This window comes from Chiloscyllium punctatum, chromosome 3 (genome assembly GCF_047496795.1).
Source record: "Chiloscyllium punctatum isolate Juve2018m chromosome 3, sChiPun1.3, whole genome shotgun sequence".
NCBI classification, from domain to species: Eukaryota; Metazoa; Chordata; class Chondrichthyes; order Orectolobiformes; family Hemiscylliidae; genus Chiloscyllium; species Chiloscyllium punctatum.
The window spans coordinates 141822121-141837625 of NC_092741.1; the positions used below are offsets into that span (position 1 = coordinate 141822121).

A 15505-nucleotide genomic window follows, 5' to 3' on the forward strand; every position below is an offset into this window, starting at 1 on the left:
TTTCCCAGGTTGGAGGGGTCAATTACTAAGGGGCATAAGTTCAAGGTGGGAGGGAGGGATGTTTGAAAGAGATCTGCAAGGCAAGTTTTTCACACAAAAGATGGTGAGTGTCTGGAATGCATTTCCAGAGGAGGTGATGGAACCAGACATGATAGCAACATTCAAGAAGCACTAATACATGAATAGGAAGGGACTAGAGGGATACAGATCCTGTAAGTGAAGATAGCTTTAGTATGGAAGGGCAAAATGTGTTGGCACAGGCTTGGAGGGCCAAAGGCCCTGTTCCTGTACTCTATTGTCTTTTGTTCTTTGATTCGTGGGAGCTGAGCTGGTGTCCTCTGAGGAAGTCAGGGTCAAGTGCCTTTCTGTTACCTTGGAGAGTGCTAGAGGTGTACTTATATAATCAACATGATGGAGAGAAGACACCATGTTCCAACCCTACTCTATAAGAGCCTCTGCTATCAGGCTGCTGCTGATTACTTTCTCTGATTTGTGGGAGAGCAGCATGTCTAAATCTATGATCTAATTGAAGCTTCTATCTATACTCGCTCCAACTGGTTCAGGGTGACAGGGAAAGACTGATAAAGGTGCCAATACATAAAGGGCCTCGAAGCATGAAGCTGTGTGGACATTGCAATGGCCATCAAGTCAGTAATGTACAAATGTTTTTTACTGGCAGGAGAGTCCTGCACAATCATCTATGTCATCTGTGTGCCCAATCATGCGTGCACAGAAATAAAATTTCTATTAAAGGCTGGGCATCTAGAAGCACCTTATCTATCTCCCAGCAGAGCTAAGATCCAAACTTATCATTAAACAAGATATCTCTGAGGTTACCCTTTCCACATGCACCTTTTCCAGCTCGCTCATCTTCTGATTTCATTTTATAGGATGGAGAATTGTTAGTCTTTGGTTGTTAAATACCAGATTTCATGCTGTCTGTACTTAGAGTTGATAAGACACTAGGACTGGATGAGTTGCATTCAAGGGGACAGAGGGAACTGATAGTGGAAATTGTGGAGACACCCTTGAACTTGAGGGTGGTGCCTGAGGACTGGAGAATTGCAAATGTCATGCCCTTGTTCAAAAAGAATAATTAGCAATTATAGGCCATCAGTTTAACTTTAGTAGTGGAGAAATTTCTAGAAACAATAATTCTGGACAAAATTTAGAGTTACATGGATGAATATGGGTTAATTAAAGAAATGCATAATTTCTTATGGGAAATTCATGCTTAACTAATTTGCTGGAGTGTTTTGAAGCGGTAGTGGAGCTGGTTATTGTGGGCAATACTGTTAAGGTGTTGTACATAGACTTTCAAAAGTCATTCAATGAAGTGGCACACAACAGATTTGTGAAAAAACTTGTAGTTCACAGAATAAAAAGGACACTTGCAACATGGAAGTGAAATTGGCTGTGTGACAGGAAACAAAAAGTAATTGTGAAAGGATATTACTCATCTGAAGCAAGGTCTACTGGAATTCCCCATGGATCAGTGTTTGAATCCTTGCTTTTCCTGGGTTGCCTTTTGAGAATATATTGGACAGGACAGGGCTGGACTTATTTCCACTTGAGTTTAGAAGAGTGAGGGGTAACTTGATTGAAATGTATAGGATCATGAATTGTTGACAAGGTAGATCGGGAAAGGTGTCCTTCTTGTTGGACAGGCCAGAACTAAAAGGCACTGTTTTGAAATTTGGAGTCAACTTTTCAGGAGAGGGATGAGGAGATTATTTTTTTCTTTCAAAGATTTGTGGAACTTTGGAACTCTTGAATTCAGAAGGTGGTGGGAATGTGGTCACTAAATATTTAAATAAGAATAGATAGCTTCTTACTGGAATCAGTGTTAACATTTTGATTCCAGTAACCCTTCTTTGGAACAGAAATCATTGGACTTGAAACATTAACTCTGTTTCTCTTCACAGATACTGCTAGACCTTCTGAATTTCTCATCAATTTATTTTGTCTGTTTCATTTGTTTCAGGTCTCCAGCATCCACAGTTTTTTAATTTTTTTATTATGTTTAGCTTGTGAAGCAAAGAATCAAAGGTTATTGGGGGTGTAGACGTGAATGTGGAATTGGAAACATAAACAGGTTAGCCATGATATTATTGAATGGCAGAGCAGGCTTGATGAGCTGAATGGTCTACTTCACATATTTCATATGTTTGTATATATTTTCTTAGGCTTGGGTGTACAAGATACAATTTAAAATTCTGCACATGATACAAAACATGGAATCATTGTGAACTGTGAAGAGGATAGCACGGAACTTCAATATTTTAACCTTGGACAAGTTGGCAGTTTGAATGGACAAATGGATGATGAAGTTCAATGCAGACAAGTGGTAGGAAGAATATGGAGAGACAAAATAAAATAAAGTGGGTGCGAGAGCAGAGGGATCTGGGTGTATATGTGCACATTATTGAAAATGGCTGAACAGGACAGGTTGAAAAAGCATATAGTATTCTGGCCTTTATTAATAAGGGCAGAGATAATCATGAGGGGCATGGCTAAGATAAATAGACAATGTTTTTTTTCCCCTGGGGTGGGGGAGATAAGAACTAGAGAGCATAGGTTTAGGGTGAGAGGGGAAAGACATAAAAGGGACCTAAGGAGCAACTTTTTCACACAGAGGGTGGTGCATGCATAGAATGAGCTGCCAGAGGAAGTGGTGGAGGCTGGTACAATTGCAGCATTTAAAAGGCATCTGGATGGGTCCATGAATCGGGAGCATTTAGAGAGATATGGGCCAAGTACTGGCAAATGGGACTAAATTGGGTTAGGATATCTGGTCAGCATGGACGGGTTGGACCGAAGGATCTGTTTCCATGCTGTACATCTCTATGACTCTATGAATGAGGATGTTATGTTGAATTATAAATGTTAGCCTTCAATTGGGGTACTGACTTCAGTTTTTGGCACAACACTTTAGGAAGAATGTGAAAGCATTGGAGAGGATGGAGAAACGATTCATGAAAATTGTTCCAAGGTTGAGAAATTTCAAATATGAAGATAGATTGGAAAAGTTAGGACTGTTTTTTTCCTCAGCAACGAGAGGCTGTGATTAATTGATTAATTAATTGTCATGTGCATTTGTTACATGTATTTGTTACAGATACAGTGAAAAGCGTTGTATGATATCGCTGTTCTCTAGCATCATCTTAAAATACACAAATAACCCATATATAGAGATTAAAGGTATAAAAAGTTTTAAAAAGTTAAATGCTCAACATTACCATCCTTCTTAAGTGTTTAGCCATGGGGCCCACATCCAGGCTCATTCCCCCCCCCCCCAGTGGAGGTATTCAAAATCATAAAGAGTCTGGTCAGACTAGATAGGGATAAACTGTTTCTACTCATGAAGGAATTGAACATAATGGCACAGATTTAAAGTAAATGGCAAAAGAGGGAAAATGACATGATGGAATACTTTTCAGTAACAAGCAGTTAAAGTATAGAATGCAATGCAAGATAGTGGGTTCAGGCACACTAAATAAAAGCATTCAAAAAGTAACTATTGTATACGGTTATCTGAAAAGAGAGCATGTTCAGGGGTACAAGGCCAGAGAATGGCACAGTGATCTGCTCATTTGGAGATCTGGTACTATCTCCGTAAGCTGAATGACCTGCTTCTGTGCTGCAACAATTCTGTGAAAAATCCACCAACTGTGGTACCGTCCAATAATCTCTCTAAACTACCTATTTCACCCAGGCTAGTGCTTTGTGAGCATGTGCTGGAAAGGATAAGGGCAAGTGATGGTGCATCTTTGGAATTATGACTTCCTTTCATCAATGCAGTTATATACACTGAGTATTTTTCAATAGTCTGGTAAATGACGGTTAGCTAGTAAATTATTAGTGGCAATTAAAATGGAACAGATAAGGAAAAATACTGAGTCGCCTGGGGGTCTCCAAATATTGTCTCCTCACTGTCAACTCCTCCATTCATTGCGTCGTCTGGCCTTTAAATTCAAAATTTGGAAAGCAGCTGTTAGGTCTCGCTCCGATATCTGACCCTTTTCAATTTCCTAAGGTGTACTAACTCTTCCATGTTTCTGGTCTGCCAGAACATTTAGTCGCTAGATGGTGCTGAGAAAAACCATTGCTCGTTCGTTTTTCGGAGCCAAACTGTTACCTTAGTTGTGAAATATATCAGCTTTTCATGGCAACTGAAGAAAAATGTCCTTTCACTAACTTATATCTGCGATTTAAGTTGTGACCACTCGTACATTTATATGAAAAGAAGCGTATGAAATTACACATGGTTGTTTTTTATGCACTAAAAATATACCCTGTATGTTCAAATCAGTTATTTTTCCCCAGGCTGGTGAATGAAATAATTGTTGCGTTTGAAATTAACGCATCAAACCCACTGTATTAAACCTACCTAAATACAAATGATAGTTGGCAGTGAAACTTGTACCACTCTGACAGTGTCCGTCATTATTCCTTTAATGTAAAGACAGTGATCATGTTTACACTGCAGTTTCTTGCCGCCAGTTCTGTTTCAAACTTGTGATATATTTCAATCATTACAGTGAAAGCTTTTGTCTTTAAAAGTTTCTGTTAAAAGTTCCCGCTGCGCAATCATCATTGCAAAGCAAAACCGGACGGATTGACGTTATTTAAAATCGGTGAGTAATCCGGTAATGACTTTGCAATTTTTTGAGGAAATGGTTGGTACTGATTGGAAATCAGGTTGGTGGGGGGGTGGGGTGGTTTCACTGCAATCCAAATTGCTTATTTAAACAGAAACTCTTACGGAATTGGGGAAGGGGGGGGGGGGGAGGTGAGAAAGATTGCATTTGTGTAAAGACTGAAACATAAATGTGAAAGTTGCTTTCCTCTGTCCTTTTCCCGCCAACGCTGACCCTCTCTGCCTGGGTCTAATTTCCGCGCAAACACCATCCCGGCGGGAGGGAGCGAAATCGAAATTCCCGCGAACAGCCAGGCGGCCGCCGATTGGCCGGTGGCGACATAACGTCACAAAGGGGGGGCGGCCCCCACCGCTGCTGATTGGGCGCTCGGATTCCGCGCCAAATTCTGAACAGGATTTGAGGAGCAAGCCGGCGCGCGCTTTGGACTGTAGCTGATTGTCTCAGAGTAGATCTGTGCCGGAATACGCTTAGCTCAGCAAGCAGAGCCAGAGTCGGTTTATTTCTGTTTTATTTAGTTTCTTGAAGGGTTCCCGCTCCCGCATAATCCATCAGAGATCTAGAGCGAGTTTATTTAATTTGCACTGGAGTAAATCTATCCGCACGGCTGCCCGGTCATCAAGACAAAGATGTTGTCAGTCCGCACACCCCTCGCTACCAAAAACGAGAATGTCGTCTCTGCTCAGATGAGCAAAGTCTGTTTGAAGGAGGACAAGGAGAACACGGTGAGCTCTTTTGAAAGTTTGCACCCAGGCGAGCCTTTCTGGAAGCGAAACTCTCCAGGAGTAAAAGGGACTGGCGGGGTTTGACTGATCATTGTGCGTTTTTTTCTTCTTCTGCAGCCGCCTTCTTTGAGCAGCACTCGGATCTTGGCCAGCAAAACCGCCCGCAAGATTCTGGTGGACGCCGATGTAACAGTAAGTTTGTCATCTTTGTGTGGATAAGCCTTGAAATGTAAAAATAAAGCCCTCTTTGTCCCGTCCAACCCACCCCACCCAACATTGTGTAACTGAAGTAGTTACATTCTGGCGCCAAAAAATGGCTCTGCGCCCCTAGAACGAGTTTACTTTCCTTTCCTGAAGGATCAATCGCTTTTTTTTGTGAACTGAACTTAATATAAATATATGAAATACATATATTAAAAATCTCAAAAGTTTTAACACTTTTTTTTCATTTCTTTATGAAGAAGTGACTGACACAAAATGTTTCGCCCCCGGAATAGGAAATTGTGAATTGACTTGTGAATGCTCTGTAACTTTTTTAAACACTTATTTCCAGCTGAAATCTGAACCATCGGACCACTCGAATTTAAACGACGAGCCTTTACTGAAAGAGAATCCGCGCCGTTTTGTTATCTTTCCCATACAATACCACGACATCTGGCGAATGTATAAAAAAGCAGAGGCGTCTTTTTGGACAGCAGAAGAGGTGAGTTTCTAGTTTAAAGTCTCCATTCACTAGGCCCTGCCTCTGCAAGTTATTTTCTTCAGTTTTACCACCAGATCTATTCACTGAATCCCTATCTGCTCACGAAATATTTTTATTTCCCAGTTCCACCGCCCTCAGTTTTTTTTGTGGTTAGGCAACTCGTTAGGAGAAGCTGTCCCGAATGGGCCATCCTCTCAGAAATTTGAAAACTTTTAAACTAAAAGAGATCACTAAGCGGTGTACTAGCAGCCCTTTGTTATAAAAACAAGGCTTCCCGCTTTTATGTCATCCATGCCCAGTCTCGTTGTAACTCCTGAACCATTGCCCATAACTGTCCTACAGGTCCATGGCTAGGGTGTACACTGAATTCTGACATTGCCCACGTGAAAGGGTGACTATCAAAAAAAATGAATCTGTATGCTGTTGCCCCCTTTTTTTCTAACCGTGTAGTTACATAGGAATGTAGAAGTTAGGAGCAGAAGGAGGCTCTCTGGGCCTTCTCTGCCATTCATCATGATCACTGGTGAGCCTAATCCTGCTTTGTCCCCATAGCCTTTGATCCCATTCACTGAGTGCTATGTCTAGTTGCCTCTTGAATGCATTCAATGTTTTGGCATCAACCACTTGCTGTGGTAATGAACTCCACAGGCTCACCATTCCAGGGGGAGAAGAAATGTCTACTCATCTGTCCTATCTCCTCAGATGCTGCCTGAAACGCTGTGCTCTTCCAGCACCACTAATCCAGAATCTGTCCTAAATAGTCTACCCCTAACCCTCAGACTGTGACGCCTGGTTCTGGATGCACACATCATCGGAACATCTTCCCTGCATCTACCCTATATAATAATGGAGATGTACAGCACGGAAGCAGACCCTTCGGTTCAACTTGTCCATGCTGACTAGATATCCTGACCTAATCTAGTCCCATTTGCCAACACTTGGCCCATATCCCTCTAAACCCTTCCTAATCTCACACCCATCCGGATGCCTTTGTAAATGTGGTAATTTTACCAGTCTCCACCACTTTGTTTGGCAACTCGTTCCACACATTCACTACCCTCTGTGAAAAGATTGCCCCTTGAGTTCCTTTTAAATTTTTGCACTCTCATTCATTCTAAACCTATGCCCTCTAGTTCTGGACTCCCGAACCCCAGGGGAAAGATCTTGTCTGTTTCCCCCATCCTGTTAGAAGTTAAGCCTCTAAGATCCTCCCTCATTCGTCTGAACTCCAATGAAAGCAATCCTAACTTAGTCAATCTCTTCATATAGGTAAAAACAATGACTGCAAATGCTGGAAACCAGATTCTGGATTAGTGGTGCTGGAAGAGCACAGCAGTTCAGGCAGAAGGGCTTTTGCCCGAAACGTCGATTTCGAAGCTACTTGGATGCTGCCTGAACTGCTGTGCTCTTCCAGTATCACTAATCCACAATCTCTTCATATATATGTTCTGCCAATCCTGGAATTGGTCTGGTAAACCTTTTGCTGAATCATCATTGTACTTCCTCCTTTCACCCTCTGGATGTACTGTCCTGTTGCTCTCCTTCCAATGCCAACCCCTGGAGTACTTTGCTGTTTCATTATCCAGTCACCCTCTCCTTGCCTTTCCCAATCCATGCATTGGGAGATGATCTCCATCCATCTAGAGAATCCATACAGTGTGGAAAGAGGCCATTTTGCCTAACAAGTCACACTGACCCTCCAAACAGCATTCCACCCCACCCGTAACGACACACTTCCCATGGCTAATGAACCTAACCTACTCCTCTCTGAACACTATGGGCAATTTAGCATGGCCAATCCACCTAACCTGCATATCTTTGGACTGTGGGAGAAAGTTGAAGCACCAGGTAGAAACCCAAGCAGATACAGGTTGAATATGATAATTCAACACAGATGGTTGCCCAAGGCTGGAATCAAACCCTGCTCCCTGGTGCTGAGGCAGCAGCTGCCATGCCATCGGTGCTTACCTTTTTCTGAATGTCAGCTCACTTAAGCCATGACCTTTATCATGGGTGCTTGCAATAACATGTACTTAGCTGACCAGTGATGAAGCACTCTAGTCTAACCTCTTTGTAATATTTTGGACTTTGCTATCTGAATTGAGAAGTGTTTTTAACTACTGTTGTGTGAAAGTACTAATGCTTGTAAATTGTGCTAATAGGTTGACCTTTCAAAAGATCTCCAACACTGGGATTCCCTGAAATCTGAAGAGAAACACTTCATTTCTTATGTCCTAGCATTCTTTGCAGCAAGTGATGGCATTGTAAATGAAAATTTGGTAATTTTTTCTTTTTGATTTTTGGAATGCCTTTCTTTAGTGGGGTAGTAGACATCTTCTTTGGAGTTATGCATTGGTGATCATGGTGTTATGTAATGTCAATAGGTGGAACGTTTCAGTCAAGAAGTGCAAGTAACCGAAGCTCGTTGTTTCTACGGATTCCAAATTGCAATGGAAAATATTCACTCTGAAATGTACAGTCTTCTTATTGATACATACATCAAGGATCCTAAGGAGAGGTAACTGGATTCTTTGGGGTTCAAGACACATTCGGTTTTCAGCCATTCTTAGGCTGTATTTTAAACATGTTCGTTGTGTTTCTTCCTAGGGAGTATCTGTTCAATGCAATTGAAACTTTACCTTGTGTGAAAAAGAAGGCTGACTGGGCACTGCGTTGGATTGGTGACCGTCAAGCTACATTTGGTAAGGACAGTGAATGTATGTAGAGGAGAACTGGGTAACTTTCCCCTGTAAGATTGTTTTACCATTCAACATCTTGCAGCATTTATTGCTGATCACAACAGGTGCCTATTATGGGTAGCTACCTATGTAATAGGTGAATGGCACTTCCAATCAGTTGAAATGACGAAAGAATGGCACTTTCAGCCCTTTGTAACCATCACAGAATTGTACATGTTTCTTTTCCATTGAATACCACTAACATCGTTATTTAGTCGCAACTGATGCTTTTCTTTTTCACTGGGACAAATCTTTCAAGTATTTAAATATCTCTTTAAAAGTGGTGTCAAAACCCTTGCTTTCTACCATAAGATGTAGGGGCAGAAGTAGGCCACTTAACCCATCAAATCTGCTGTTACATTCCACAATATCTTGCTTGATCTGATTTTAAACCTCTGCTCCACATTACTGCCCTTTCCTTTTTTTAACATAAAGGTGTACAGTGTGGAAGCAGGCCATTGGCTCATCAAGTCCACACTGAATCTCCAAAGAATCCCACCGTGACACACACCTACATTTCCCATGGCAATCCACCTACATATTTGGTCTGTGGGAGGAAGCCCACGCAAACATGTGGAGAATGTGCAAACTCCATGCAGACAGTTGCCTAAGGCTGGAATTGAACCAGAGTCCCTAGTGCTGTGTCAGCAGTGCTAACCACTATGCCACCCCCTTTGATTCCCTTGATAAAAATCATCACCTTGACTACTCTTGCCTCCAATTTCTGCAGACTTAGATGAAGAGTTACATAGATTACTGCCCTCATGATATTCCACTATCTTAAGAATGGGAGACTGCTTGCATATTGTTCTAGATTTCTCCCACTACAAGGTATTGCCACCTCTGCATCCACCCTCTTAAGTCCTAAGAATCTTTGCATCAATTATTGCCCCATATTATTGGCTTTATTATGCAGTGACCTACTTGACATCTCTTGTGTTAAGTCAATTCATCCATACCTGAGATTAACCTAGAAACGTCTCTGGACCGCCAATGTCAGAATGCCTATCTCTGGGTAAGGGATCAAACCTTGACCCTGCATTGTACTTGTCTGATTAGTACTTAATATAATTTTGGCATACTTTGCTACTTTTCCCACATAATTCATTTGCCACCGCACACTGACTTCAGCCTGTATTCCTCTTGACTGTTTGTGTCATGCTCATCACTTGGCTTCTTGCCTATTTTTGTCATCCACAAACTTTTTTGATTTGTTTCAAAGTTATTAATAGATTGTAAATAACTGTGGCCTCAGTGCTAATCCCTTTGTCTTTATCAATACCTTTTTTTTTTGGAAGCCAGACTAGTGCAATTGCAGGTTCCACTAATTCTGCTGTGCTTCTTAATATTGCAAGGAATTCAACTTGGCTGAATAGTTTCCTCCTCTTGTAGAATGCCGACTTTTGTATGTATTTCTCAATGTTCTGTTGTAGCACTGGTTACAATAGACTGGAATGATTCATTTTAATGAACTGTTAAGCTAACCAGCCTATAGTCACTAGTTATGGTCTCCCTCCTGTGTTGGAAGTTGACTGTTTTCCAATCCTGGAATTTATCCAGAATTTAAAGATTCCTGGAAGATTACTACCACTATATCCTAGGTTGCCGCTATTTTGTCCCAGGGACTTATTGATCTTTAGTTTGTCTTGTGCATTTTTCTCTTGGAGATGGTTATTATATTTACTACCTTCCACCTTCTACCCCTTGGTTTTTTTTTTTGGAATGCTATTAGATTCCTTTACTGTGAAGTCTGAGGCAATTGCTGCAAAATCATGGCTCCCCATTATTTCCCCAGCATCATTGCAGAAGGGGCATTGTTACCTGGATTCTACTCTGTAAATCTTTTGCCATTTGGGAGATCATTTGAATTTGACAATTGTTATAGCCTTTGGCTGGAATTTAGTAATGCAGTAACCTTGTTTGTGAATTGGTATTTTAAAACTGGAATCTATTAGGTTTGATCATTGCATAATGGTTGGTTCACACATGAACATTTGAATCCACTTATTTTTTGGCAGGAGAGCGAATAGTAGCATTTGCTGCTGTTGAAGGAATATTTTTCTCTGGCTCCTTCGCTGCTATTTTTTGGTTGAAGAAACGAGGATTAATGCCAGGGCTAACATTCTCCAATGAGCTGATCAGCAGAGATGAGGTATAATATCTCAACTGATTGTCAATTACATGCATTTGATCTTTGCATTTTGGATTTGATTAACTTAATCCATGGATGGAAAGGCTTGAGTTTAGTTCCACAGGTTGGTGCAACATTGAGGGCCAAAGGGTCTATATTGCGCTGTAATGTTCTGTTTCATCATCATTAGAGATGTACAGCATGGAAACAGACCCTTTGATCCAACCTGTCCATGCCAACCAAATATCCCAACCCAATCTAGTCCCACCTGCCAGCACCTGGTTCATATCCCTCCAAATCCTTCCTATTCATATACCCATCCAAATGCCTTTTAAATGTTCCAATTGTACCAGCCTCCACCACTTCCCCTCAGCTCATTCCATGCAAATGCCATCCTCTGCATGTAAACGTTGCCCCTTGGGTCTCTTTTATATCTTTCCCCTCTCACCCTAAGCCTATGTTCTCTAGTTCTGGACTCCCCCACCCCAGGGAAAAGACTTTGTCTATTTACCCTATCCATGCCCCTCATAATTTTGTAAATCCCTATAAGGTCACCCCTCAGCCTCTGACGCTCCAGGGAAAACAGCACCAGCTTGTTCAGCCTCTCCCCATAGCTCAGATCCTCCAACTCTGGCAACATCCTTGTGAATATTTTCCGAACTCTTTCAAGTTTCACAACATCTTTCCCATAGGAAGGAGACCAGAATTGCATGCAATATTCCGACAGTGGCCTAACCAATGTCCTGTACAGCTGCAACATGACCTCCCAACTCCTGTACTCAAAACTTTGACCAATAAAGGAAAGCATACCAAACCCCTTCTTCACTATCTTATCCACCTGTGACTCTACTTTCAAGGATTAGATTACTTAGTGTGGAAACAGGCCCTTCGGCCCAACAAGTCCACACCGCCCTGCCGAAGCGCAACCCACCCATATCCCTACGTCTACCCCTTACCTACACTACGGACAATTTAGGATGGCCAATTCACCTGACCTGCACATCTTTGGACTGTGGGAGGAAACCGGAGCACCCAGACGAAACCCACGCAGACACAGGGAGAATGTGCAAACTCCACACAGTCGCCTGAGGTGGGAATTGAACCCAGGTCTCTGGCGCTGTGAGGCAGCAGTGCTAACCACTGCCACCGTGCCGCCCCAAGGAGCTATGAACCTGCACTCCAAGGTCTCTTCGTTCAGCAACACTTCCGAGGACCTTACCATTAAGTGTATAAGTCCTGCTAAGATTTGCTTTTCCAAAATGCAGCACCTCTCGTTTATCTGAATTAAACTCCATCTGCCACTTCTCAGCCCATTGGCCTATCTGGTCTAGATCCTGTTGTAATCTGAGGTAACCCTCTTTGCTGTCCACTACACCTCCAATTTTGGTGTCATCTGCAAACTTACTAACTGTACCTCTTATGCTCACATCCAAATCATTTATGTAAATGACAAAGTAGAGGACCCAGCACCGATCCTTGTGGCACTCCACTGGTCACAAGCCTCCAGTTCGAAAAACAACCCTCCACCACCACCCTCTGTCTTCTACCTTTGAGCCAGTTCTGTATCCAAATGGCTAGTTCTCCCTGTATTCTGTGAGATCTAACCTTGCTACTTAGTCCCCCATGGGGAACCTTGTCGAGCGCCTTACTGAAGTCCATATAGATCACATCTACTGCTCTGGCCTCATCAATCCTCTTTGTTATTACTTCAAAAATCTCAAGTTTGAGACATGAGTTCCCCTGCACAAAGCCATGTTGACTATCCCTAATCAGTCCTTGCCTTTCCAAATACATGTACATCCTGTCCCTCAGGATTCCCTCCAACAACCTGCCCACCACTGACATCAGGCTCACTGGTCTATAGTTCCCTGGCTTGTCCTTACCACCCTTTTTAAACAGTCCTTGAAGCACAACTTAAAACTACTCCCACTATTGAAAATGTTGTAAATTGCAACACATGGATTAGACAAATGCCAATTTTTTTTGGCTTTTCTGGAAAGCATCGCCCCTAGGATGCTGCTTATTTTGTTTTACTACTTGACCATTATTTTTAGCTGTCTACCTGTTCTTTACTACAAACTTGGGTGGCACAGTGGCTTAGTGGTTAGCACTGCTGCCTCATAGTACCAGGGTGTGAGGTTCAACTCTAGCCTCGGTTGACCGTGCAAACTTCACAGACATTCTGCATGTGTTGGTTTTGGTTTTCCCCCCACAGTTCAAAGATGTACAGGTTAGGTGAGTTGGCCATGCTAAATTGCCCATAGTGTTAGCTGCATTAGTCAGAGGGAAATGGGTCTGGGTGGGCTACTCTTCGGAGGGTTTGTGTGGGCTTGTTGGGCTGAAGGTCCTGTTTCTGTGCTGGAGGAAATCTAATCTAATTAAAAACAATTTATACATGTTTTTGTACAAGTGAATGAAAAGCTTGCACTTGGCATTTTAAGCTGCTGACAGGTCACATGGTTATCTCTGCATCCTGTAGTCTGCTTGCAGTTTTGGAAATAAATACATCCAGTTGTTTTAAGTGAATTTTCTGTCTGATCACCCATTATATCCAAGAATGTAGTACCTCTTGAAGTGAAGAGTTGAATTTTGAACATTAAATCTGATTTCATTAGTTTATGATGTCAACTTTGTGTGGTAACTATACACATTGTTCCCAATACAGATCTATTAATCCTGTTATTTCACTTGCTCTAACATTCTAGGGTCTGCATTGTGATTTTGCCTGTCTTATGTTCAAGCACTTGGTACACAAACCTTCAGAAGAAAGGGTACGGTCAGTCATTCAAGATGCTGTCCAAATTGAGCAGGTAATTTCTGTCTTTGATTCCTTCCATTGCAAGACATAATTTCTTTCAGGTTTTATGGAAAGAAAAATAATACCTAGTTATCTGTCTAGTTCCAGTTTAAATGCTGTTAATCCTGTATCACCAAAGAGTCTCAAATTGGGCTGGGGTGAGCTTTCGCACACAATGGAGATAGACACAGGTTACAGATGACATTGTTTAAAGACAGTGGCTTGTCATTGTCAGAATAGAGCATACGAAATCAGAACAAGTGGTGACTCAGTACATATGTGTGGTCAAGAAGAACTTCACTTGCTCTGCTTTGAATTGCCCTGTTTCTCCAGCCCCCTCAATAACTCCCTGTCACTGCTCCTGATGAATCTGAGCAAACATAAAGGCTGATTTGGTTGTGTTTTTCTCTGGCCACACCAAGCTTTCTTGTTAGCAAGCACTCCACTAGCTTACCATGCCGCCTTCTCCTCCTTCCCTCACTTCGGAGAAGTGACATGTTGCATCCTACCATGTCTCCTAGCCCTGTACACTTAAGTATATAGAGTTATAACTTGTAGCTGTAATGTGTGAGTGAAGGTCAACATTCTGTAGGACAAGGAACATTTGGGGTGGTGGGCATAAGGTGCTAATGTGAAAGATTTTAAATGTGAAATGTCTTTTCAGGAATTTCTGACAGAATCTTTACCAGTGAACCTGATTGGGATGAACTGCATCTTAATGAAACGTTACATTGAGTTTGTAGCTGACAGACTGATGTTGGAACTGGGTTTTCAGAAGGTATGTTGCAGCCAGACTAAGTCTATAAAAATGCCAAGTTCACTGAACTTAAACTAATGACTTTGTTTTTCCTTTGTAGATCTACAAAGTGGAGAATCCATTTGACTTTATGGAGAATATCTCATTGGAGGGCAAAACTAACTTTTTTGAAAAGCGAGTTGGCGAGTACCAGAGAATGGGTGTGATGGCTAATACAGCTGATAATTCATTCACACTAGATGCAGATTTTTAAATGGACCTAAAGAATTGCATGTGTCTGCAAAACTAGATGGAATAAACTTTAGAGTTTATAGTCCCACATATCATTGACTGGATTGGATACTGGTCTGTATGATCTACATTTCAATTTGAATTGCACATTCTTTTAACAGGTTTCAAGAAGATAGGGAGGTGATTGCATTACCTCTGTACATTTTAATCGTGAAATTGCACGGTTTACAGTCAACTACATTGCACCAGCATTTTAAGGCAATATTTTTTGGTTGATTCAACTGTTTCAGTGAGCATTTTTTGTTTCATAGACACTTGTTATAGTTTTAATGTACATATTTTAATGAAAATGCACTTTCTAAATAAAATTCAAACTTTTTTTGTACTCCTATTGCCTTGCTTCATGACCAGTTTTATAGCACCTGGGAGGGTTTTAAATTCATGTGAGTAGCACAATAGAAACAGGTGTTCCTAAGAGTAACATGGTAATGCATGGAAGATATTAGAACAGATCTAAAATAGTTGGAATCAACCATTTGACACTTCTACCATTCAGTTGGCTCATGGCTGGCATGCCTCCATCTCCTTCTGACACTCTTATTTCTCTCTTCTCTCAGTACTTGATCTGTTGACTATTCAAAAATTGGGTGTCCCCTATTCTCAAATGCAAATGTATCACTTAGCTGTTTTAATAGTTGCAGCCTAAAATGAGTGCTAATTCCCAAGTCTTGACTGTTTCATTTTCCCAGAGCCTAGTCTAGTGTA

The 15505-nt window shown here is 41.6% G+C and overlaps 1 protein-coding gene across 1 annotated transcript; it reads left to right on the forward strand.

Annotated features, from left to right (window-relative positions):
- The first annotated feature begins 5083 nt into the window (after positions 1–5083).
- rrm2 (ribonucleoside-diphosphate reductase subunit M2) lies at positions 5084–15125 on the forward strand. Its single transcript, XM_072561659.1, has 10 exons — positions 5084–5383; positions 5501–5575; positions 5937–6086; positions 8249–8365; positions 8471–8604; positions 8694–8788; positions 10843–10976; positions 13661–13765; positions 14417–14530; positions 14610–15125. Exons 1-10 carry the CDS (start codon positions 5288–5290, stop codon positions 14760–14762), a joined length of 1173 nt encoding a protein of 390 aa, XP_072417760.1. The 5' UTR covers positions 5084–5287; the 3' UTR covers positions 14763–15125.
- Positions 15126–15505: the final 380 nt, after the last annotated feature.

Bases quoted from the DNA above. Each gene is read 5' to 3' on its own strand.
- rrm2 (XM_072561659.1), top strand. From the start codon at position 5,288: ATGTTGTCAGTCCGCACACCCCTCGCTACCAAAAACGAGAATGTCGTC. The intron at 5,384-5,500 runs GTGAGCTCTTTT...CTTCTTCTGCAG, and splicing joins AGGAGGACAAGGAGAACACG to CCGCCTTCTTTGAGCAGCAC. The intron at 8,789-10,842 runs GTAAGGACAGTG...ATTTTTTGGCAG, and splicing joins TGACCGTCAAGCTACATTTG to GAGAGCGAATAGTAGCATTT.